We start from the raw sequence: 25,965 nt of genomic DNA, 5'->3' as shown, positions 1-25,965 counted from the left end.
AGGAAACATTCCCATTTACCACTGCAACAAAAAGAATAAAATACCTAGGAATAAACCTACCTAAGGAGACAAAAGACCTGTATGCAGAAAACTATAAGACACTGATGAAAGAAATTAAAGATGATACAAACAGATGGAGAGATATACCATGTTCTTGGATTCTTGGAAGAATCAACATTGTGAAAATGACTATACTACCCAAGGCAATCTACAGATTCAATGCAATCCCTATCAAACTACCAATGGCATTTTTCACAGAACTAGAACAAAAAATTTCACAATGTGTATGGAAACACAAAAGACTCCGAATTGCCAAAGCAATCTTGAGAAAGAAACACAGAGCTGGGGGAATCAGACTCCCTGACTTCATACTATACTACAAAGCTACAGTAATCAAGACAGTATGGTACTGGCACAAAAACAGAAACATCTATCAATGGAACAGGATAGAAAGCCCAGAGATAAACCCATGCACATATGGTCACCTTATTTTTGATAAAGGAGGCAAGAAAATACAATGGAGAAAAGACAGCCTCTTCAATAAGCGGTGCTGGGAAAAGTGGACAGCTACATGTAAAAGAATGAAATTAGAACACTCCCTAGCACCATACACAGAAATAAACTCAAAATGGATTAAAGACCTAAATGTAAGGCCAGACACTATAAAACTCTTAGAGGACAACATAGGCAGAACACTCTATCACATAAATCACAGCAAGATCCTTTTTGACCCACCTCCTAGAGAAATGGAAATAAAAACAAAAATAAACAAATGGGACCTAATGAAACTTCAAAGCTTTTGCACAGCAAAGGAAACCATAAACAAGACGAAAAGACAACCCTCAGAATGGGAGAAAATATTTGCAAATGAAGCAACTGACAAAGGATTAATCTCCAAAATTTACAAGCAGCTCACGCAGCTCAATATCAAAAAAACAAACAACCCAATCCAAAAATGGTCAGAAGACCTAAATAGACATTTCTCCAAAGAAGAGATACAGATTACCAACAAACGCATGAAAGGATGCTCAACATCACTAATCATTAGAGAAATGCAAATGAAAACTACAATGAGATAACTGATTCACTTTGTTATAAAGCAGAAACTAACACACCATTGTAAAGCAATTATACTCCAATAAAGATGCTTAAAAAAAAAAAAAAAAACTACAATGAGGTATCACCTCACACCAGTCAGAATGGCCATCATCAAAAAATCTACAAACAATAAATGCTGAAGAGGGTGTAGAGAAAAGGGAACCCTCTTGCACTGTTGGTGGGAATGTATATTGATACAGCCACTATGGAGAACAGTATGGAGGTTCCTCAAAAAAGTAAAAATAGAACTACCATATGACCCAGCAATCCCACTACTGGGCATACACCCTGAGAAAACCATAATTCAAAAAGAGTCAAGTACCACAATGTTCATCACAGCTTTATTTACAATAGCCAGGACATGGAAGCAACCTAAATGTCGATCAACAGATGAATGGATAAAGAAGATGTGGCACATATATACAATGGAGTATTACTCAGCCATAAAAAGAAATGAAATTGAGCTATTTGTAGTGAGGTGGATGGAACTAGAGTCTGTCATACAGAGTGAAGTAAGTCAGAAAGAGAAAAACAAATACCGTATGCTAACACATATATATGGAATCTAAAAAAAAAAAAAGTGGTTCTGAAGAACCTATGGGCAGGACAGGAATAAAGACGCAGATGTGGAGAATGGACTTGAGGACACCGGGATGGGGAAGGGTAAGCTGGGACGAAGTGAGAGAGTGGCATGAACTTACATACACTACCAAATGTAAAACTGATAGCTAGTGGGAAGCAGCTGTATAGCACAGGGAGATCAGCTCGGTGCTTTGTGACCACCTAGAGGGGTGGGATAGGGAGGGTGGGAGGGAGACGCAAGAGGGAGGAGATATGGGGATATATGTATACATATAGCTGATTCACTTTGTTATACAGCAGAAACTACCACAACATTGTAAAGCAATTATACTCCAATAAAGATGTTAAAAAAAATAAATTTCTGGATATATAGTAGCCACATTTATTATTGTATAATTGACAGAGATTCAGAAAAAAATTACATCTACAATATCTACCATTCTAGATGAAATTGCTTTAGAATAGAAGCCTAAATATATTACATTTTAATTTCTTGAAACTTATTATAGCATTCCACTTATTTTATGGGTATTTTGTCTGAAAATTGATTTTATTTTTATATGTCAACTAAATTAGATGTCAACTAAATTAACTGAAGCATAAAATATGCCAGCAAGATATATTTACAAATACACACGGCAAAATGGTGTGCACGTAACAGGAATCTGATTTAAACTCACAAGCACAAAAAGTCCCCATGCAAATGTGACCAACTCATCCCTAATCCTCTTCGTTGTTGCAGGTGATTTGTGCATGACAAGCCTGTTTATAGTGACCAATGTCATGAGCAAGGTTGCTAGAAGGTTTTTCTTTGTCATTAGTTCACAGCTGGTGTGATTCCATTCTTAAGGTTCTCATCTGCATCAGAAAGCTTGGGTTGTTTAATTTCTACCAGGTGAGTGGACAGTCTCTCCCCAGACATCACATCCGTGGACCCTAATCCTAACCCTAAGGTTAAGGTTGGCTCACCACCTCTGTGGAGATGACTCCCACACCTAAGTCTGCAGCCCTGACCTCTTTTTACTGCTCAAGCGGTATATCCTCCTGCCTGCTGAGGACCGTCCTAGGTGCCCCAAAGGTACCTCAAACCTATATGTCCCAGAGCCAACTCATGACCTATCCCTCCAACCTCACCTTCTTTCAGTGTTCCCAGATCGTCCACCCCATTTATCTGACCAATTACCCCTGATATGTATTTCCCACTTGCCCCTAATCCAATCCCCCTGAAGTCCTGGCCATTTTACTTTCTAAATCTCCCTGGAGCCTGTCTGCAATTCTCCATCTCCATCACTATCCCACTGGTCCAAAGAACCATTATGTCTAGCCAGGACCAATTCAAGATGGTGTAGCCTTGTTTACCCTGATCCTGTGACCCTTTGCTCAAAGCCTTTCACTGAGGATCCTGAGAAATTCCTTAACAAGGTCACGGAGACCTCCCCTGGTCAGTGCGCACCTGCCTCTCCAGCCCCGCCTCCCATCTCAAGGTCCTGCGGCTCCCGTCCCAGCCTTACCACCGTGTTCCCCTGTCTCACAATGGCTGTGCCTCTCTCCACTGATACCAGGACTTCACCTATGCTTTTCCCTCTGCCTGGAATTCTCTTCTCTGCCCTTTTTGCCTAGTTACCTCCTCCCTGACTTTACTGACTGGGTCAAGTCATAGTTGCAAGTTCACATTTGGGAGAGGGAACTTACTTGACAGCTTCTGCATATGCCCCCACTAAACTGTTTTCACTCACCTTTGTGTTCCCAGCACCCAGCACACCACCTGTACATAGAAACATGGAATAATTCACTCAAATCAGAGTCAGAGGGGCGCCTGCTCTGGCTTTCCTCTGGCCACCCCTGCCCTAACTCCCCTGCAACATACAGGGAGACAGGCCCACCTAGAGCTCCTGAGAGCCTGCCCTAATGGCTCCAAGCCTGCTTCGGGGCCCACACAGTGTGCTTCCAAGGACTGACCCCCAGAGGACCTGGTGTTTGTACCCCTATGCCCAAGGGGTGGCCAGGGGGCACCTGTTAGAAGGGTCAGAGGATAGAACATTTTAATAGTCTCCAAGGGGTGGCTGTGATGAAGGTGTACTAGCCAAGGAAGGAGGAGAGGACATATTTTATTTAATAATTTGTTGGCTTAATATATAACTTAGATAATTAGCCATATGCTCTGCAGACTCCATTTACAGTCTTCCCCAGGCCCTGCAAAAAAAAAAGCAAACAAAACAAATGAAAAACAAAACAAAAATCAAAAAACAAGCACAGGGCTGGTTTCATGCATATCTGAGAATAAACTTTCTCTCTCATTCAATATCGAGATGATCCCCTGTATCCCATCTGCAATCTGAGCTCAAAGGAGGATTGACTCTTAAAGTCAACAGAGATAGAAATATTAATGCCAAAACTCGATAAGCACAATGAATGGGGTGGGGAGGGGGGCGGGGTGAATTACTAAAGTCATTCAGTATCGAAAACATGTTCCAAAATCGTCATATGACACAAAAACATTAAAAATTATGTTCTTTGGATAGTGGGACGATACATTTTCTTGCCTTTTTGCGTTTTGCTACGTTTGAATTTTCCAACATAAACGGGCCCACATTTGTAATGAAAACCTTATTCTTTTGAAAAATCAAGTTACTGTTCTGTTTCATTTACAAAACATGAACGTTTTGCCAAAGCTCACCATCTTCTTTGCCCTCCCTTACATGGAAGCAATGCTAGGAATTTTCTGTCCATGTATTTATTTCACTGGCAGAGACAAAAAAACCATATTTTCTCAGAACTCAGCAGCAAAAGACTACAGTTATACTTACATTTTATATAGTGGGGAATCACAATAAGCCTCATTTATAGGTTTAAAAAATGCATCGCCTGGCTAGTGGAAGCTGGGTCCACTTTATTTCAGGCAGCTACCTGAGTTTTCTTATACCACCCCTGCTGCCTAACTTCCATTAAGCCCACCTTGATTTCTTCCGGTTTCCTAAGTGTGGTCTGCAGTATGTTTTTCATAGCCATGCCCTAAAAATCCAGTTTTGGTTTTCCTTACTTAGAAATAAGTATTATCTAGTTCTTAACCTAAGAAGAACCAATTGCCCTCCTCCACCCGCCACCCCTCCTTCCCCCATTCCTCCCACCAAGCCCCTTGCACCTTGTGTTCCAGCCAACTGGGGGACTACCACAACTCCCTCAGCTATTCCCACCTCCACGTTTTGGCAAGTGTTTTTCCTTCACTGTCCCACCCCACACTCAACCCTCCAAGTCCCTCCTCAACACCTCAGGCTCCACAGCCCTTGCTGACCTCCCTGAACCCTCACCCCTCCCAGCCCAGTGTGTCTATCTCAACCTGGAATGTCCCCCACACCTGGTCTTTTCCCTTCCTCAGTGGTTACATCCGCCTTCTATTGCTGACTACTTGCTACAGCCCTTGTCCTCTTCCCAGAACTAGATCATGTGCCTCTGAGGTTAGGAACTCTGTTCTGCCGACATCCTTAACCCAGCGCTGTGCCTAGGACTAGACGCCTGTCTGTCGGGTGGAACTGAATTAAGCCTACGTCGTTTGGCCAGTCTCAACATTTCTCCCTCGAGAAATGTGTCTGCCTAGGGCTCCCTTGAGAAAGGTGTCTTTTCATAGCCAATCCAGGAGACTGACTTAAGACAGTGATTGACAGAAGAAAATGGCCAGAAAAATGCAACAGGGAGCATTAAATTAAATTAAAAATAATTAAGGAGGGCTTCCCTGGTGGCGCAGTGGTTAAGAATCTGCCTGCCAATGCAGGGGACATGGGTTCAAGCCCTGGTCCGGGAAGATCCCACATCCCACGGAGCAACTAGGCCTGTGTGCCACGACTACTGAGCCTGTGCTCTAGAGACCACGAGCCACAACTACTGAGCCCATGTGCCACAACTACTGAACCCTGTGCACCTAGAGCCCATGCTCTGCAACGAGAGGCCATCGCAATGAGAAGCCTGTGCACCACAACGAAGAGTAGCTCCGGCTCACCGCAACTAGAGAAAGCCAGCGCACAGCAACAAAGACCCAACGCAGCCAAAAATAAACAAATAAATTTATTAAGAAAAAAAAAGTATGAGCTAATTTCAATAATCATCTGAGGAAGGGGAGGGTGTGTGGAAGGAGATTGGATGGTGTTGGTCATTTTTCAAGGTGGATAATGGTGATGGGTACATGGGGGTTCATTTTACTGTTCTCTCTGCTTAGGTATATATTTGAAATTTTTGTGATGAAAAGATTTGAGGAAGAAGGCAAAGGAGGAGGAGAAGCAGAAGCTGATTTGCAGATTCAGAAGGGACCCTGGGCAGAGGAAAAAGAGAAGGGCTTGGCATTTGGGTCTCTCCCTTTGGGAACCATCTCTCCTGGTAGCAGCACTCCTGCTCTCCAAGCACCTCTCCTCCTGCATCTATACACATCGCCCCACCACTCATTTATATGGCCCCCCACGCTCAGACCTTTGACCTGAGTAACACCATCCCAGGCTCTGTCTCTTGGGTAATGCCCCATGTTCTAGAACATTCCCAGAGGGGCATGGGAGCCCCTCCAAGCCAGGCTCTACTTTAACTAATACAGTTGGCAAACCCTCATCCATGTGTGTGATGTCACACACTGAGATCTTCTGGGGCAGAAAGTCCTTGATGCTTCTTAAATCATACCAAGCAGGGCCCCTGCAAGAAAGGATCTGCCACAGGTCAAAGGAGCCATCATGGTGGAAATTTCTCCACTCCGGAAGCTAGTAGAGAACTGACCACCCTCCGCCCAGAATGGCTCCATTCTAAATGACCCCTCAGAAGCTCTTCCCTATGGCTGTGATTCTCCCACGAGTCACTGAAGTCAGATAATACACATTCACTGCAGCCAAGATGCACAAAGCACTGTATTGATTTCATACTGAGGTCTTTCCAAAACAATTCATGACATCCACAGCCATCACGTCCAACCAGTTTTAGGGATAAACAAGCAGGAGACCCTCCAACATAAGAGCTCACTCTTATGCAGTCCCTTTCCTACTTCCAGACCATTAAAGGAGAGATATTTGTAATGTAGATGAGGCCAGTCCTTTTGCGCAATGTTGACAGACACGAGGAAGATTCCAGAGAGAAATGCCACAGCAGCAAATGAATATAAATGATGCTTTTTCACCCTGTGCTTATAAAATGCCTTTTGTACCTGAATCTCAAAGCGCTCCAAGAAGCAAGTCTTTGGCACTTCCACTCAGGGTAACTGTGAATGGTCAGATCTTCTCAAGTCATTTGTGGTAAGAAAGAACAAAAGTCCGGACACTTTTAAAATGCAATATTCTTGCCTTCTGGGTAGTAAACAAAAGCATGCAGATGGATAATGACATCTGTGGATTCTGGCTTCATTTCCTGGAGAAAACAAAATGTAAATAAATATGTAAAAAATTGTCATATGTGGATAACACTCGTGGTCCATCCAGTAGTTACCATTCTGTCCAACATGCTCCTGCAGTGGATTCCATTCCTGGGTGCAGCCTTGTGACTGCATTACACTGACAAGGTAAAATAGATCTCTTCAATGCCCACAGGAAGACAAATATAGAAATGTTTAGTGAAAAGGTCCAGTTCTGACACCGGACACTTTTGCACTAAGTGATGCCTTCCTTTTGTTCTCTCCACTGGAAGCTTCCTTGGAAATGCTTAATGGCTAAATGATTCATTAGGGTCTGCAAAGGCCAAGCCCTTAACTGGAAAGGCAGAGGCCTGCCTGAGGGATTGATTTGAAGGTTCATTTGAGAATTCTTTCCTTCTCACCCTCAGCCTAAGGTGCGTGCCCATCATGAATCACCACTAGTGCTCCAGCCACCAATGAGGTGCCTGGAGAGCAGTCGTTAGTGAGTTTGGAACTGTGGCTAAGATTCGTTTAGGGTAATAATCAGCTTCGGAGGATAAAACTCACAAAGACTCTAAGGACGTTTCTGCTGGGAAAGTAACACCCAGCAGAGACAACCTCCCCCTACGATCACCTGTGTTGGATTCTGAAAGTCAAGGTTAATAGCTTGCAAAAGAATTTGAGTTCATCGTGTATCTAGAAAAGTATCTGCATTGAGTTCAAATGCAGTCGAAATGATTTCCAAATAGTTTCAAGTATTTTGCTTAAATGTTATTAGTCTACAGAACAACAATTAAATAATTATCAAGAATAACTATGTAAGGTATCCTGTAATTGTAACTGAGTGTTCCTTGCTATTACACTGGTAAATTGCACATCAAGGTTTGCATTATCTTATACTCTAAAATTTTTCTACTCTGGTCAAATTAAAGTGTAAAGGAAAATACAGATTATTAATTTACTAACTGTTCTTGACCTAAAGAGTAGCTAGCATGTGGTTTTTGGTTCTAAAAGCAGTGGTCTATAAACTCTTATCATATACTATTATTAGCTGAAAAAAATTCTGAACCTGTAGCCCCAATATATGCATCTTAATTTATTTGTAAATAATATACTAGCAGTAATACATTAGCATAAAAACACAAAAGTAGAAAATGTTTAAAGTCTAAAACAATATTTTAAATATTTTAATTTTATTTATTGATTGCAAACTAGTTCTGCTCTCGCTAGCATTTTTTTAAAGAGAGTAAAGTGGTCAAACAGGTTTATTTTTGTGACTCTTGGCTGAAAACTCTGTGATGTAACAATTTGAAGTGTGCTTCTAAGTTCCGTTTATTTTAAAACTTGGTTTTAATGGCTGTCATTGCTTAAAATATCTCAAAAGATAAGTAAACTAACTAGGAAGAATCACACCGCTTACCAAGTCAAACTGCTCATTTCAATTGTTTCCACAAATCATGCAAAGGTTTTAAATGAAATTTGGCTAAATTTCCATCTCCTCTGAAGTCCACCAATCCTCCTTTTACAAACCAATTAAATGGTGTCAAGGAATAATTCAGAGATGCTTAGCTAGTTGTTTTACATGCAATTCATTTACTTGTACATGAGGAAGAAAGGTCAATTGACTGTTGTCATGGAACACAATTAAAAACAGGATGTATAAAATAGAGGAGAGAAAAAACCCTGCTGGCAGCTGGGAATGGTGAATCTTACACGCACATTTTGGGGGTAAACAAATCAGTTGGAGGCTGACAAAGAGATCAGTCTGGGCGTTCTGAGTAGGCCAACTAGCAGTATCAAAGAAAACAATTACGATGTGGATCCAAAAACTCTCCATCTGGGAGATCTCCTGGTGGCGCAGTGGTTAAGAATCCGCCTGCCAATGCAGGGGACACGGGTTCGAGCCCTGGCCTGGGAAGATCCCACATGCCGCGGAGCAACTAAACCCATGCGCCACAACTACTGAGCCTGCGCCATAGAGCCCGCGTGTCACAACTACTGAAGCCCGTGCGACTAGAGCCCGTGCTCCACAACAAGAGAAGCCAGCAGAATGAGAAGCCTGCACACCCCAACGAAGAGCAGCCCCCGCTTGCTGCAACTAGAGAAAGCCCACACGCAGCAACGAAGACCCAATGCAGCCAAAAATAAATAAATAAATTTATAAAGAGGTGAGAAATTTCAGTTTCTAAGTTTTGTGTGGATATTTGTCTTTTTTTTTTTTATACAAGCGATACATGTCATTTTTAGCAACAAAATCATGTAACACTGGAAAGATCTGCAAACCTCTATTTTCAAAACTGCTCTCTCCTGGGAAGAGAAGGATTCAATTCTTTTGAAAACCAATGAGTTTCTCACTCATTGTTAAAAACATCACCGTTATCATGAAGGAACAGATTAAGTCTGTTTATTTTTGTGAAACTCTCTCCTACACCATCCTAATGACAGCTACTTGTCATCACAGAAAAGATGAGGAAATGTGGAATACTTTCTGTAAAACAAAATATAGTAACTCATTTTTTAAGCTTGACAATTCTTTCAAGTGCTTTGTCACAAGATGATCTGTGATCTGTGTGGTACATGAGATTTTCAAGGTCACCCCTCATCTTATTACAAAACTCTGAAAAGATTCTTCTAAAGGTCTTTTTTTTTTTTTAAGTCTTTATTGAATGTTACAATATTGCTTCTGTCTTACATTTTGGTTTTTTTGGCTGTGAGGCACGTGGGATCTTAGCTCCCCAACCAGGTATTGAACTTGCACCCCCTGCGTTGGAAGGCAAAGTCTTAATCACTGGACCGCCAGTGAAGTCCCTAAAAGTCTTGTTTTGTCATCATATTTTACCCTGTGGATGGCATTCTGTGGCCCACCCAAGCCACCATATGCCGTGGTAGACCGCATAATGGTCCACAGACACCCAATGTCCTTCCTTAGGGGACCATTAGTCTTCACCACCACCTGGATGCTAAGCTTGGCCATGTGTATCATTTTGGCCAAAAAAAGTGAGAGGCAGTGTGTTTGTCACTTCTGAGCAGGAGCTTTAGGAGCTAGTTTACGGTTCACCAATCTCTTTGTTGCCCCACCACCCCTACTAGTTCCAGATGCAGGTTGCTTCATCAACCTGGGTTCTGGAGTAAAAATTACCTGGACCAGTGAAAGTCTGTCCCAAATGTCACATGTGACATACTGCTACTAAATATTTGGAAATTCTTACCCCCAATTTTTTCTGTTTATCTTAAATTTATTTATTTTACTTGGCATCCCTAGTTTAAGTCACTGACATCTGGGAATCATTTGTTTTGGCTGCATAACCCAATCATACTGGACTGATACACCAGCTGACCATGGCCCAAGGAAGGGCACCTGTGTCAACCTGTATGTTAAGCATTAGTAAGGCTTAATTTTGCCTTTACTTTCCAGATTAAAAAACAAAACAAAACAGAAGCCACAGTTCTTCCTGCACCCCAGGGGATAATCCTTGCAGATCACTGTTCTAAGTTGTGGTCTGCAGGCCAAGGTGGTCAGACACTAGTAACTCACTAAAAACGCAGATTCCCCAGCACTGGCCTAGGAATACTGACTTAGCATCTGGAGGTGGTTAGAGGATTTGCTCGCTTAACAAGTTCCTCAGGTGATTCGGAAGCAAATTAAAGTTCCACTGGCCAGTGTTTGCAATTTGACTGTTTTAAAGACTAAGTGTACTAACTAGTACTCCGGGACCTGGGTACCAGTCCTGCCTTTGCTATTTAAACTACCTTTGCACGATATTCAACGGGTCAATTCTATCCTCCTTTCTGGACTGCACTGCTCTCATCTAAAGAGGGACAGGATTGGCTCAGATAATCTCAAATCTCTCTTCCAGCTCAAAGTCCAGGACCAGGAATCAGAAAACCAGGGACTTTCAGTGACCAGCAGACAAAGTACACAAGCGAGGCTGAGTAGGTATAAGACACTAGGTCATGGAGGGGACGGTGGCAAACAGACCGAAGGGCCCAAGCCTCAGTCTAAGCGCTCCCTGAAGTTTCCCTCTCTGCAGGCGGGGCTGCTCGGGAATTCCAAGGGCCCTAAGCATATCTGCCTTACATGCAACTGTAAAAGTTTTAGAAAAGATTTCTCATTTTGCTTTGGAAAGTACTGTGTGCTACGAGTAACTAAATGAATTTTTGATTGGCATTTCTCTGAAATCATCTTGGGTGCTGGGAGGATTTTTGTAAGCAGAGAAAATCTAACATACAAATTGTTTTAGAATGGAACAAACTGTGTGAATACTAACTTTAATAATTAATGACATTGACACTGCGAATTTTGTAGCTACTTCATTAAACATTTTAGCTTTCATTCTGCAAGATTAAAAATATGTATATCTTGGAGCCAACAACATAGTTTTTATGTCTCGAACATTTTGAAAAGCATTTTAAAAGCCTGTTGGCACCAGTCATTTTACCTGCATTAGCCTAAGGGCTAAAACAGTTCTGTGGGCTGGTGCTGCTCTGGCGTTGGTAAAACAGATGATCAGACAGAACATTAGCCCTTGAGGAGCTCACAGTCAGCAAGGGAGGTAGATACAAGCAAGTAATTTTTCTATAAGGGGGCAAGTGCAGGAAAAAGCTACATACAAGTTTTGGGAACAAAGAAAGCGACTCTGTGGGGTAAGGAGAGGGAGGTGTCAGGAGAGACTTTTGAGGGATGATACCTGTGACGGATGAGTCTTTAGGAATGAGCCAGGTGAGGAAGGGAAAGGTATTCTAGGCAAAGGAAAAGCACCAGCAGACACAGGTTATGGGACAACTTGTTGAAGCAGCAAACTATAAGCAGTTCATTCATTCAGCAAACATCTCTTTAGTGGTGATGGCATCAGGCACTGGGGAGACAGGTAAACACATGAGAGCACTGATTGGTTACAAAATCCAGGATAACTGCCCCTGGAGGGCAGAGCAGGCCACAGATGATGAAGTACACCTTGACGGGGGCTGGGAGCTGGGGGGCAGGGAAGGAGGGGAAAGCAGACACTGGGAAAATATAAAAATGAACATAAATAAGTGTCTTAAAATGTGAAGTTCTGGAAGTAATGACCCATGTTTTCCCACATTATATTTCAATCACAGACATTAAAAACAATGATATTAACTTAAACCCAGAGCACATAAACATTTTTGAAGAAGGAAAAGAAAAAAATTAATAAGCACTTAGAGCTAGAAGAATGTGTCAACTTTGTGTAATTCAGATGTGCTCAGTTTCTCCTGCCATCAGGGATCATCCTCCTTCACTACCTAAATCTCTCTAGTCCTGCCCTGTGAGAGGCCCCAGGATACCTGGTCCCTCCTCAGGTTTCCTTCCACAAACAGTTCCTGGGCGTCCCTGGTTCCCCCAGCCCAACGCCCGCTCTCATGGTCCCCTCTGCCGCTGACCTCTCTTTTTCTGTGCTGCGTTCCTGGCTCTCTGTGTTTCATTCTTCTCGCTGCCTTTTCACAGGCTGTTTAAAGCACTTTTGCTCCCTAAGCATTATCAACAAGGGTTCAGGCACTTACTTCTCAAGCGGCCTGCACTATATGTGAGTCCTGAAGAAAGAATCACTGCTACGTCAGGAAATCCCTTCTTGCAAACACAGAATTATACAATAAAACAACAGAATTCAAAGATCATTAGAAGCTAAACTATATATGTATAAAAGCTTAATAAAATGACATTTTACTATAAAATGCATAATCAGAAAGAAAAATAGGAAAATGAAGCTTTAAAGAATAAATTTTAAATCATTTCATTTTACCCTGTAGAGATATGTTTTTATGGACATTGACACAGAAATAAACATGTTTGTGAAATTAAGGTCTTATCATAGGTTTGCTTTAAATTTTTTTTTAAATCACAACATCGCGCACGATCTTACAGTACAGGTACACTTATAGTACCATACAATGTGCAATTTAAATGTTCTTGAATATTCTTGAAAAACAATTTACTGATAATAGTTGCACAAGTTAATGGTATTATGTACCAAAAGTAGACTTAACCATCCTCCTAATGTCCTTAGACCTTTAAGTTGTGTTCAACTTTTTACTATAATGTAAAATAACAATGTGTTACTTGCAAAAAACGAAAAAAGAATTGACTGCAAAATATAAACAGAAAATTACAGATATCAAAACCAATACATGTTGATTTAAGTTCTACAAAATATACTATGGTATTAAATTCACTGTTAAATATAAATCATAAAAATGTTTTGTTACAATTGAAAACAACTTGTAAATTGAGTTTGCCAACAGTTACAAGGACTTCTAAATCTGCAGATAATTAGTGTATTATCAGCACCTGATGTAAATTACAAATTGAGACAGCCAAATAATTGCAAAGGCAAAACTAATTTTTCAAGAAACTTTCAATATTTTACTGCAAAACAAAACAGTTTTATGAAGGCTGTGGCTGCATGTAACGATACGATACTGGGTTTCGGCTCAGAGGATACGACAGCCTAGCACCTTCGAAGCTTTAAACCGGCCTTGGCTATTTCTCTACCTCTTTGCTACTCAAAGCACTGGCATCATCTCCTGGGGGTCTGGTAGAGATGCAGAATCTCAGGCCCCTCTCAGACCAACTGAATCAAAATCTGCATGTCAACTAGATCCCCATGTGTTTCCTGAGCCCTTTAACGCTCGAGAAGTCCCTGGACCACCGAAATGCCCTCTGCTAGTTCCCTGGGGCCCGACAAATACGGGGCTCTCCGTAGATGCTCCAGGCGTCACTAAGCAGCAAACTCTGCGCCTCTGGGGGTGCCGTCTCCTCTGAAATCCATCCCTTCAGCAAAGGCGGAGGGCCTCCTCTCCCCGCGGAGCCCCGCCGCTCCTACACTCCGGACCGCGAGGCCCATGCACGCACTGCGATGAGCGGACCGGACGCCGAGGCCCGGCTGGCTTGAGTCTGGACGGCCCCTCACCTGGGCATGTCTTTCCCTTCCTGGGCCTGTGAGCCCGACTGCAAAGCGAGGGGGCACTGAAAGCTGGGGCGGGAAGAGTGCTGACACTTCACTACTTTACGTGACGGGAGCCGCTGATTACACCTGCAGCCGCTCTTCCCCGCCCACGCAGAGAGGACCTCGAAGACTTTGACTCCGCCCAAAGCCCAAGTCCCGAGGACTGTTGGCCAACAAAGACCGGCGTGCAAGGGGTGGAGCCTGGGAGTCAGATAACGCGAGAGGTAGTTTCCCGCAGAGACTCTGACAGACATCGGCGCACGACAGTTCCCGCCCCCGCCGCGAAGCTGGTATCTACCGGGGGAGGCGGGGCCGGGCCTCGAGCAAAAGTCGCGAGATTTGAACGCGTCCGCGCCAGTTCTTCCTGTCAGAGGCCGGAAGTGCGGGGCGTATCTGGCGCCTGCTCTGCTGGGCCCCGGCGCTTCTGGGCCCGGCAACCTGTGACGGCTTCTCGGGTCGAGCTTGCCTCGCCTCGCCTCGCCTCGCCTCGCCTCGCCTCGCCTCGCCTCACCTGGACCGAGGTGATGGGGGACTCTAAGGAGGTCGGGACCGAGGCTCCGCCGGCCGGGACCTCTGCTCGGGGAGGGCTCAGCCTCTTGTCCCAAGGAGAGTCCGAGGAACCTCCTGCACAGGTGAGTCCGCGGTGGGGCGGGACCTGCAGGGCTCCGTGGGCTGCGGGCCCGCTTGGCCCGGGAGGGATGTCACGGTTCCTGGCGGCTTCCGGCGCCTTCTCCACGCCTACCCGACGGCCCCCCAAACGGAGTGGAAGTCCGTGTGCCTGTCGGTGAGTACTCAGGCATTTACTTGCAGGTCATTCGTATCAAAAGCAGTCCTGGCTTCCCAGTCAATGATAACCGACAGGTGAGTTAGACACGACCTCCGCTCTCAAGGAGCGTACGTGTAAATATGTGGTTCCCAAGTCGGCACAGCCTTGCAGAGCTGAAGGGAGAAGAGAGCGAGCTCACCGAGATGGCACTGAGCTAATTAATGCTAGAAGGGCGCAAAGTGTTTGCCAGGCCGAAGCGGGGCTGCGTGAAGGAAGGTTGGAAGAGTTAACTTAGACCCTGAGCTTTCCTGGGGGTGTGCAAGTGAAATCTGTGCGCACCCCCCAGGGACTTGCTATGAAGTTAGACATTCAGAGTATTTGTGTCGTAAACTGACTAATCAGTTGCTAAACACTTACTTAAAAACAAAAAAGGCCCAGATGCCTCACCACAAACTACTTTCTAAATGATGTATATTATTGAAATTGAAATACATCTTTAACATTGAACAGAGGTTTTATTAAATTTTGCATTTAGTTAACGTGCTACTCTTGACTCCTTGGTTTCTGCTTCTACACTTTCTTATGAATGTTTTAAAAGATAGTTTGGTTGGCCTGTTTCCTAGCTAATAACCGTACCCATCACACTCCTTGACTCACCTTTTTTTCTTTGAAATTATGTGAAAAAGAGCTAAGTAAATGGTACACATTTACGCTCACATTTATTAACTGCTGTTAGTAACATGTAGTATATGTTCTTGTAAGCCTGATGTGGTAGGGTTTTTATTATTATTATTAAGGTGGGGTTTTTTTATTCCTAGTAGTGTACGTTAAAATTTCATTTAATATTTTAATCAGGGATCAGCTTTATTTCTTGGAGGCAATGAAGTGAAGAGCCGCGCTGTGGTGAAATACTCTTCTGCCCCTCCTCGGACAGCATTTGCACGCCTCCAAGAGAAAACAGACTTGAAACTCCCACCTGCCAACTGGTTACGAGAGAGTGCCAAGCTAGGACCAGCAGGAACTACCATTCTTGGCAACAGTAGGAAAAGCAAACCATTTTCAAGGTAAATATTAACTGATGGCATTTTTACCTGTCCCTCAACCCTCCACCTTAAAACTCTTAATACTTGCTGTTCAGTTTAATTTGTAATGCTCATCAACGTGCCAAGATTTCGCTTTGGTAAAAGATTATATTTGACTTTCAATGTCCTTTTTCCCCCTGATAATAGGACTCTGTTAAAATATGAAGATATCAATCGTATATGCTTCTTTCAAGTCTGCATCATGTTATTAACAAAGATGAGTTTTGACCACTAAAATTCCATCAGCTGTTTTAATTTTAGCCAATTAACATACCTTTTGAATACGTGAATGCAGAGAATCAGGGTGGCACATGATGAGGAAAACCCTTAACACTGCCTAACCTGTCCTGTGGAATTTTTCATTAAGTGGTGGTGGATTTTCTGGGCTGAAAAAGCAGTGATGTAAAAACACAGCATGTCGAGTGATGTACACCCTTGACTTTGACACTTGCTGGTGGTATTTAAAGTTGAGAGAGTGGCCTGGGTCTTACACAGAAAAATGTACTGATGTCCATATTCTTGTAGACCATTTAATGTATGGGGTTCTCTTTTTTCCTCTCAGCGATTGAACCTAAAATATTTCTGCATAACATATAGCAAGAGCCATAAATACATTAGTACCTTATGTGCCAGTAGTTTAGAAATTATCCTAATGACTCAGAAGGTAAAAGTTATATTTGTAAAATGTTGCTTGTTTGTAGCACTATTTATACTAGCAAAAAAAAAATTGGAAATAGTCTGCATATCTTTTTTTAGAAGAATGGCTTAATAAATTATAGGTCAAGAGAATTAAATGTTATAAGGTGATTTAAATGATAATTATATTGACTGTGTACAGACACTGTGCTGAGTACTTTATATGTTTATCTCATTTCATTCTCACAACAACCCTTTGAGTTTGGTACTGTTTACTAACTTTCCTGCGGAAAACTGAAGCTTGGAAAGGTTAAGTAACTTGCCTAGACCACATGGTAAATCATCAGCATGCTTTGAAGTGAGGCAGTCCTAAGTAAGTATCTTGACTCTCTGCCACCTACTAACTGAAAAATGGTGACATCAGCTGCCTTTCAGGCTTGCAGATTATAGATGTGCCTCATGTGGTACCTGGCACAAGTTGGGTGCTCAGTTAGCTGTTTTTTCTCTCTCTGGTTGAATTGGCTTCATGTGCATTTTTTTCTCATATATTTTTTAAAAGGGTAGTAGTGTATTTCACTGGGAACATAATCCCAGAGACTAAAATTCTGATAAATGTTTCTGTTGCTATTTTTCTCATCTCCCCACCTAAAAAGAATAATAACTCAAACTGACTGTTTTCTATTGGATATTTTTTAGACTTCATGACTACAAAAATAAAAATAATTGTTAATTGTTTTTATTCTAAATATTTACTATTAATTGCTTCTATTACTATTCTGTTATTACTATCTTTTATAAAATCCAAGATGCATTGATTTTTAAGTCACCCCATTATTTTAATTTTTTTTAATTTATTTTTTCTTGAACTATAGTTGATTTACAATGTTGTGTTAGTTTCTGGTGTACAGGAGAGTGATTCAGTTTTATATATATATATATACACACACACACACATACACACACATACGTACATATTCTTTTTCATTGTGGCTTATCACAGGATATTGAATATAGTTCCTGTGCTCTACAGTAGGACCTTGTTGTTTATCCATTCTATATATAATAGTTTGCATCTGCTAATCCCAAACTCCCAATCTATTCCTCCCCCACCCCCCTCCCCCATGGGAACCACAAGTCTGTTTTCTATGTCTGTTAAGTGACCCCATTATTTTATGTACCATTAAGAAGGAAAAACTAGCCAACTGTAATGGTGATAGGCATACTGATTTCGGAGGTGTTAGAATGTGAAAAATGTGTATCCAAGAAGCGATGAAATATGGTATTCTATTATAAACAATACCTGCACCACCATGAACGTGGTTTTTGTGGCCTTTGTTTTCTCCTTCAGCTTTGGGATGGCATACGACTTTATTGATTCAGTGGGAAACGATGTGGATGTTGTCTCTGACTCTGAAGTAAGTGTCTTTATTGCAAATGTAGTTGGGATGTTTGTGCTGGGGATTTATAACCTGCTTTGTCTGCAGTCTTGAAAAATTAGTGATGAAATAAGCCACAACTATCTGATTATTGAATACCTTTTTTAAAGGTATTAAAGGTATTAAAGTAACACTGTTCACTGCATCTTTCCTCAAAGAGGAGGGAGCAACCCCCCAAATGGTGGCAGTGGTAATTAATATTAGTATTGATGGTTGTGTTTTAATGATAGCAGTTTTGATGATAGCAATTATAATGTTGGGTTATGTAATGTTACTAGTTGGGAATTAGTTGTGATACTTCTGGTAAAATCTATTGATTCTTAGTTGGCCAATTTTATCTGAGATGCTAAAAGCCTGGGTCAGTGCAACAGTGTGACCTGTACATACTTTATGAAATTCCATCGTGTACAAATAAATCTTTGACTGTCATTTACATTAACACAGGGTGACTGGTAACGTGTAGGTGATTCTGGTTCTAAAGCTCTGTCTTCTATGTGTTTATAGGTAGCTCTTTGTGTAAAATACAGTTTGTATGACCTTAAGGAAATAAGGTTTATTATGCTTTAAAGTTGAGTGAAGTTAAAATTTGAAAGATTCCAGATCACACTACAAAGGTCTTTCTAAATTGTTTTTTCCTCTTGATTTTTTTCAAGAACATAAAAAAGCTCCTGAAGATTCCCTACAGCAAATCGCACGTGAGCATGGCAGTGCACCGCATAGGAAGGACTCTCTTATTAGACGAGTTAGATATTCAAGAACTCTTTATGAGATCATCTCAGGTAATACTTGAAAAATAACAAGAAAAGCACGATTTTAACAACTTAAGGGAACTAGAAATGTGATTTTGTTTCAAAGAAAGGCCAAAGTGGAAACGTGGTTGAGTACTTCAACCAAGAAGTGAAAAGTTTCACTGAAGATAAAAAAAGCTTTAATAAAGAAAAAATAGAAAAGAGAACGGTGAAGAAACTTACTTCATTGAAACCAACAGCCAGGATTCTTGCAAGGAAAAGGGTGAAGTGAATGAAGAAAGTTGTGAAAAATCTGAAATTTAAGGGACTGGTTAAATTTTTGAAAAATCCTTTGATGTCTCCATTAAAGACATTTTCATGAAACATGGCTGCCAGGAAATGTGAAAAATGTTTAAAAAATTATTCCTATGAATATATAGTTATATTAGAATTAATTGGTTCTCTTAAAGTAGAGCTTCTCAAACTGTGTGTGGTAAATGACTATTCCCCCCATTATTTTGTAAAGTATAATAATATAATAATATTGCAGTTTCTGAAAGCTTACTCTGTACTTCTGTATTTACCTTGTCATTGCAAATAGTTCATGGTTGCAAATAGTTCATGGTCTTGCCACTCCCATAGTCTACTCTTTAAAGAATATTCCTGCAGTGCTTTGATATAGGAAAGTAAGTTACAGTGATTTAAATTGACGTTTAAAATAAATGTTTTTCCATTTGAAAAGACCACAGTTCAGTTCAGTCTGCATATGTTAGCCCCTGGGCAGGATCTTGAGAATCACAGTACTTGCTTCCTAACGGCTCATAATTTGGGGGTTATAAACACACAGATAATTTTAATGCAGTGTGCACAGTGGGACTGATTCCAGGCACTGAAGAACACGTTACAGAGAAGAGTCATCTCTCCTCGTCTGGCTTAAGGAGAGGAGGAAGACCGGGAGATTTCCTAAAAGAGGTGATAGGGACTGAGTCTAGAAAGGTAAATGTTTTACGAGTGTAGGTTTATGAAGCGGTATTTAAAAAAAAGTATTTCCTATAAGAGGGCAATAGGTAACGAATTGTTTTGCCTGCAAGCTTGGTTAATTTATCAGTTTGTTATGTTTGTTCTATTTATCAATTTCTTATGTTATTCAGACTGGTGATTGGACGTGGTTAAAAGAGTTTTATCAAAGACTTATTGATCAGAAGTGGCAGAGGAAGAAAAAAAGCAAAGAACACTGGTATCAGAAGGCTATTCTTTCGAAGTTTTTGTATTACAGGTACTTGGCTACTTGTTTATCTTAAGAGGAAAAATGAAATTCTGATCTAAAACGTAATTTGAAGCCAGCAAAAGTAATTTAAGTTTTGCTGCTATTTTTGTTGACATTTGCCCTATATTGCTTTTTTAACGAGATTTGTGCTTGATTATAGAATCTGGTTTTTAAAAACCGGTGGCCTGTTACATAAAGTTAACTTCAGTAACAGTGTGGTATTTTTTCTTTCTGATTTGGCCAGTATCAATGGTGATGGAGCTGCTCAGCCTGTCCCATCTGCCGCAGAACAGCAGGAATCGTCCAGCGCAGATCAGACAAACGATTCGGATGGGGCTTCTTGGCCCGCCCCCTTTGAAATGCCTTCTTCAGTCTCTGAAGACCCCGGTGCTTCCAGCCAGGTTAGTTAGTACCTAGATGCTAATTCAGCAAGCTCATCTAAGGAGACAAAATCAGTTATTCTGTTAATAAAAATAGACGAACCGGAGTGAAAAATATTCCATCAATTTATGTCTTCACAGTTACAAAAAGTACTTTTTTTAGTTTTTCAATATGGAATTTACAAGGGCTGTCGTGAATGGCTAGATGTGATGTTTTTTAAGAAATAATTCAAAAGCATTTAAAAGTTTTTACCACATTTAAGATAGCTTATCAATATGTTTATCGATACTGATTAACTCCTTAAAGTCATAAGGAGATAACGGTATATTTAAACTGTAGAAATATTAAATGCCTATCAGATATTGAGACTCACAGGCCTGTTTGTAATTTAAATACTGATCTTCTACCTTAACTTTTAGTCAGATTGTTAGGCCTGAAAGCCCTGCAGATTTTCTAGATGAAGTTGTTAAGACTTAAGCTACATTAATGTTATAAAGCTTTTAGAAAGGAAGAGAGAATAGACTGTTACCTCTTTTGTCTCTTATATTCTTGGTTCTTATTGTTCATTTGTTGTTGTCCTTATTGTGTCTATCAAAGAATAAAATAACTCCATAAATGTAAATTGTGCATGTTTATTTTTAGGAAAATATATTGACAAGCTTGAGGAAGGTAAAAATAAGATCTTTAACTTGGTAAATTGTGTTTTTCCTCTTGCTGTGTATCCTCACACGTTGAACATTCAGCATTTGTCCAGTTTCTATCTATCGTCACACCTTACAAGGTTATAGGGGACAAATAGCTTTAACTTGATTTTAGTTTTAGTAGGGTTTCAGACAGAGATGCGTCATTAAACTATGTAGTAACCTTAATTTTTTTCCAAAGTTGGGAAAACTGTGAGGAAAAGGAAGGGAGTAATTACCATGCATGTCCATATAGTGATAAGTGTAGGAGGTGGGTATGTTACCTAAATGAGAAGGGACGTGGGTGCTGGGTGCTAGGAGGGTCCCATGTCATGACTTGGGTAGTGGTTATATAGGTAATTTGTGTTCTAATTAGTCATTATACTATATTCTGTATTATTTGTTTTATGTACTTTCCTATATGTGATTGTACTTCACTAAAGGAGTTTCTAAAAAACTACTTAGTATTCCTTGACTTCAAAACACACACATTATAAAAAGACCACATAATAGAAATACTGGTGTTCTACCACCCATTTCCTCCTTTATGAGCCTTATCATCTGTCCTTTAAGGGTTACTATGAAAAACCTTGGAGGCTTTTGAGAATCTGCAGACCTGCATGTGGAGGAAGTGAACTGGAATCTACTTAATGCCTCTTAGGCCATGTACTTTACTCCACGTGTGGCGTATAAATTTGTTTCATCCTTGGAGCTGCATATGTATTGTGTTGATGGTATCATTTTACAAATAAGTAAATAAAGCTCATAAAAAGTAGATGTTTGTCTGTGGCCACAGAGCTGATGAAGTTCCAGCTAGGGTTTGAACCCTGATATTTCTGACTTCAGAGGCCTGTTCTCACAGCATTACTCCAGTGTGCCCATGTATTCCACACATTTAGAAGGGCCCTGTAAGCAGTCGGGTTGTCTTAGCAATGGCGTATTCCTAAGTAGAGCTACCCTGCCTAAAAATAATCTTTGACAGAATACTTTTTATAACATATTTAAATCTTTAAATTTCAACATTTAGAGATTTATTTTTGTTCGTAAGCTATCACCTCACGAATTCTTGCTCCCAACGCTGAAACGGCTAGTTTGAGGCCTGTGTTAGGCAGTAACAGAGTTTAAGTAGGTCTCTGTGGTATGGCCGTGGAGCCAGACCTTTATCGAGGACGTTATAACCTAGAGCCCGAACCCCCACTAAAGCAGCTGCCTGGCAAATACAGTTTTGGGGGTTGATAACTTGTCTGTGTAAACAAACAGTATAATAAATGTTTGAAATCCTTTAAGGACCCTTTGAGAAGAAGACAAGACATAGCAGAAGCACTGGAGATCCCCCCCCATGCTTGCAGTTATACGTACTTTGCCGGCGGGTGCTAGGCCTGTTAGCACCCACATAGGAATAAGCAGCGCACACAGCTGCTCACGTGTGCGTGCACATATGCACGCTCATCTTGGTTTAGAGTAACGTTTTTTTAATGGCAACTGCCCTTATGGTTGGAAAGTTGAGTGGTGGACTGCGTTTACCCATGTCAGAGATTCCTCTTCCTATGTGTTTTCAAAATATATTCCACAGAATCTAATAAGAATAAGAAAGTGTTATGAGGTCAAATAAATGTGAGGACATTGGATTATACAGAGGCGAAGTAGGTTTTCCAGTGCAGGACCTCTTAGGGGCTTTTTAATGGTAATAAGAATTGTTACTCTCCAAAAGCAAATCCTTGGTAAGCAGTGTTTTTCAAACCTGACTCTAGAAATTTTTCACCCAGGGACTAGACTTCTGTGAAACACACACTAGGAAATGTGAAACTGGAGGCTGTTCTGATGACCAGTGTCTCAAAAATATGGCTGAGGTTTCTTAGGAATTTTTTAATCCAGTAGGGATGGGGTATGCTGAAAGAGCAGTGCTATTCTGATTCACCCAAAAAAAGAGGAAAAAAAGCTTGGAAAGCTTAAAATAATCTTTCATTGTTATTTGAATAAGATCTAAATGTGATTAGCTTATTATAGTAACCGATAATTAGGAGCTGAAGTATGTCACCCAGTGATGAGAGTTAATGATTTGTATTAGCCCTGATTTACAAGAGTAGATTTGAGGTGTACACTTTGAATGTTTAGGTGATACTCTTTAACAGTAGGCCATTTTAAAGTAATTACGGCAGCAGAATCACTCCTTATCCTTGCACTTTTCACAGGGAGGTGAGCCTCTTGAACCCTCATACATAGTGGGGCATGTGGCCTCAGCACCTAAAGAACAAACCCTGACTACTTTATTCAATGACGGGGAGAACAGTCAGGTACGCTTTTCGTGGTGTCCAAGGTGAGACACCTAATCCCCAGTCTACTTCGTCACTTAAAAACTAGTCTAAATTGGATTCATAGGGGAAGAAATCCACTTGATCCTGAATCTCTTTCTAAGCATCTCTGTGATCTTATAGCTCTGTGGCTTTAATTTACCTTGTCTCCCTTGTCTTTTCCTTTTTCTAGTCTTTCTGTGGATCATGGGGGGAGATTACTGATCTCCTGTTTATTATATAATCTTTCTATTTGATTTTAAATCATAGGGTCTTAAAAATGATTTTGCTCGGAATATTTTATGGACGTTTGAAGACATACATATGCTAGTTGGCTCCAACATGCCTATATTTGGAGGAGGCAGATATCCAGCAGTCAGCCTACGCCTCAGGTAACCAGGCTTGTGTCCCTTTAGAATCAGCCTTCCATCTGCTTTCACCTCTCCATTCCAGCATCGTTTCCTTTTCTAGTTTTTTTCACTTCCCTCCTTGCCCCACCAGTTGAAATGGCTGCAGTAAGGAAGGAGTGTTTTGGCAAATGCTGAAAGCCCTCTGGCTGGCTTTTCATTCTAGTCCTCAGTGAGTGGAGTCAGAGATCTGCTGTGCTGACCTAGTCTTAAGTCTGAATCTACAGCTTGTGAGAATATAATGTAGTTTATTTAACTAGTCAAGGAGATGGTCTCCCAGCTTTCTGTTAACTAATTGTGAGCATTTGTTTAATGTTCCAGGTGTATGTGTTCGTACTAGTCCGTGTGAATTCTGACTTGGGCACTGTGATGCACGCTGGTCAGTCTTTCACTTCAGGTTATGTGAAGAGCGTGCAGTAGGCTCCTGGTCATCCGCTCTCACAGTTCCTCCTATTCTTGCTGAAAACTCTTATGGACACCCATTAGAAGTCCAAGAAAAGCTTGTGGAAGGATGTTAAGTACAACGCACCACATAAGCTACATGTGCGTGTCTCATCAGAAGAGAAAGCATAAATGGCATTCTCCAACTAGGGAGAATAGATCAAAATATTTTAATGGGGGAGATAAGTCTCAGATGATTGATTATGGAACAGCTTAATTAAATCAAATAACGCTAGAAATGTGTATTTTTAGGGATAACAACAAACCAATTAATGTGCTAACTGGAATCGACTATTGGTTGGACAACTTGATATGCAATGTACCAGAGCTTGTCATGTGTTTTCATGTAAATGGAATTGTACAGGTAAGATAGATACAGTGTGACTTTTAAAATAATGTCTCAAATACATATTGGAGCAGAAAGTACCTCACTAAAGTTTTTAAGGCTCTTAAATACTAAGGTGTATTTTGGCAAGGAAGATAGCTATGGATAAACTCAAATTTGAGTGTTTTCACGTTTGAGTTGGTGATATCAGAATTCTAGATGTTATAGGAGTCTAATTTTACAGGTAATTTGTGGGCAGGTCATAATACAGTACTAAAAGCTATATTTGTAGCCAGAGAACTGTAATTTTAATGCCAGGCACCCATAGTAATTACCTGAAAGTGTCTAAACAGTGGAGGTGTTTATTCAGTATACAAATACCTACTCAGTTTATGCAAAGTTTTAAGGAAAGGCCCCAGCATTGCATAAAAGTAAATAGTTTATATAGCAAATTGTTATTGAGCATATTCTATTTATGAGGGACTTTGTCCCCATCAGAAATGTTGGAGGAAAAACAATAAAGTTTGGTCACTACTCAGAACGGTTTAACCTAATGGGAAATAAGAATGCGCAAAGAGAAAAATTGGAGACAGTGGGTGAAGGATTCAAAGTGTAGTGCACACAGGAGTCTGGATGATCGGAGAAGGGTGAGATCACTTCTGTTTTGATCTGGTCTATTTTCCAACTGATTTGTAGTTTCTAGTCTTAGAGTACTTCAGAAAATATGGTAAGAGGCCTTTAGGGAAGTGTAAGCAGAAGACAAGCTAAAGCTACAGAGGCGCTTTAAAAATCGTGATAGTAGTAGCCTTGCAGCCTTTACTCTTACTGTTGCACGCGCCATGCTCCATTTCTGTAAAAGAATAGAGTCCATAGCTCAAGGGGAAAAGAGGATATACTGGAGACACCGCCCAGATGACTATAGTGTCGGAAAGAAAAAGCCAGAAATACATATTTTGAGAAAGCTTACTGGGCGAAGTCTGCCTGCATTTACCACCTTCCCAGTTGAAAACCATTAGGGTAGAATAGAAGAAAATGTACAGTGTGACTTGTTCCATGGTTAGGACGGAAATGAGATCCTGCCTAAGTGTGTGCTTCAAAATCTGGTGATGACTCCCCCTTGAGGATTATTCCTGTGGTAAACCACCACATTGCTGGCAGGGATGGGTCAGATTTCTTTGGAGTATCAGGGCGGAAAAAAGACCAAAAACCAGTGCCTTAAACTCTCATGCTGCGTAGGTCTCTAGTTGCGGGATTTGTATATTTGGTCACTTTTTAATAAGAGAAGTGTTGCTGTGTAGGTTTTCTCTTAAACTATCTTCTATCTGTTTTACAGAAGTATGAAATGATAAAGACAGAAGAGATTCCCAATTTGGAAAACTCTAATTTTTCTACTAAAGTCATAAAAGATATTGCACAGAATATTTTATCATTTTTGAAATCTAATTGTACCAAAGAAGGACATACCTATTGGCTATTTAAAGGTAAGCTAATTCTTGAATGAATAGTAATTGATTTGAGTGGCAA

General features: G+C 40.9%; 1 protein-coding gene and 1 long non-coding RNA gene across 4 annotated transcripts in view; one reads left to right on the top strand and one right to left on the bottom strand.

Moving 5' to 3' along the window:
* Positions 1-3,768: 3,768 nt before the first annotated feature.
* LOC133092669 (uncharacterized) lies at positions 3,769-14,128 on the bottom strand. Its single transcript, XR_009701101.1, has 3 exons — positions 13,966-14,128; positions 6,854-7,053; positions 3,769-3,873 (listed from the first exon to the last, which is right to left on the bottom strand). It is a non-coding gene; the product is annotated as an uncharacterized LOC133092669 (long non-coding RNA).
* Positions 14,129-14,400: 272 nt separating this feature from the next.
* The window catches only part of EDRF1 (erythroid differentiation regulatory factor 1), a 39,706-nt gene continuing 28,141 nt past the window's right edge, over positions 14,401-25,965 (top strand). For 2 of the 3 annotated variants that reach the window (XM_061192242.1, XM_061192233.1), the window contains exons 1-10: positions 14,401-14,633; positions 15,623-15,831; positions 17,834-17,900; positions 18,575-18,700; positions 19,801-19,925; positions 20,161-20,317; positions 23,170-23,271; positions 23,539-23,660; positions 24,369-24,480; positions 25,775-25,922. In XM_061192242.1, the coding sequence (XP_061048225.1) occupies positions 14,526-14,633; positions 15,623-15,831; positions 17,834-17,900; positions 18,575-18,700; positions 19,801-19,925; positions 20,161-20,317; positions 23,170-23,271; positions 23,539-23,660; positions 24,369-24,480; positions 25,775-25,922 (1,276 nt within the window). In that variant the 5' untranslated portion in view covers positions 14,401-14,525. The remainder of the gene's footprint in view (positions 14,634-15,622; positions 15,832-17,833; positions 17,901-18,574; positions 18,701-19,800; positions 19,926-20,160; positions 20,318-23,169; positions 23,272-23,538; positions 23,661-24,368; positions 24,481-25,774; positions 25,923-25,965) is intronic. The other variant, XM_061192252.1, reaches the window with a different exon arrangement.

The sequence above is a fragment of the Eubalaena glacialis genome, chromosome 1 (genome assembly GCF_028564815.1).
Source record: "Eubalaena glacialis isolate mEubGla1 chromosome 1, mEubGla1.1.hap2.+ XY, whole genome shotgun sequence".
Classification (NCBI taxonomy): Eukaryota; Metazoa; Chordata; class Mammalia; order Artiodactyla; family Balaenidae; genus Eubalaena; species Eubalaena glacialis.
Note: the sequence above shows the minus strand (reverse complement) of the source record. Positions and strands in the feature narration are given on the sequence as shown.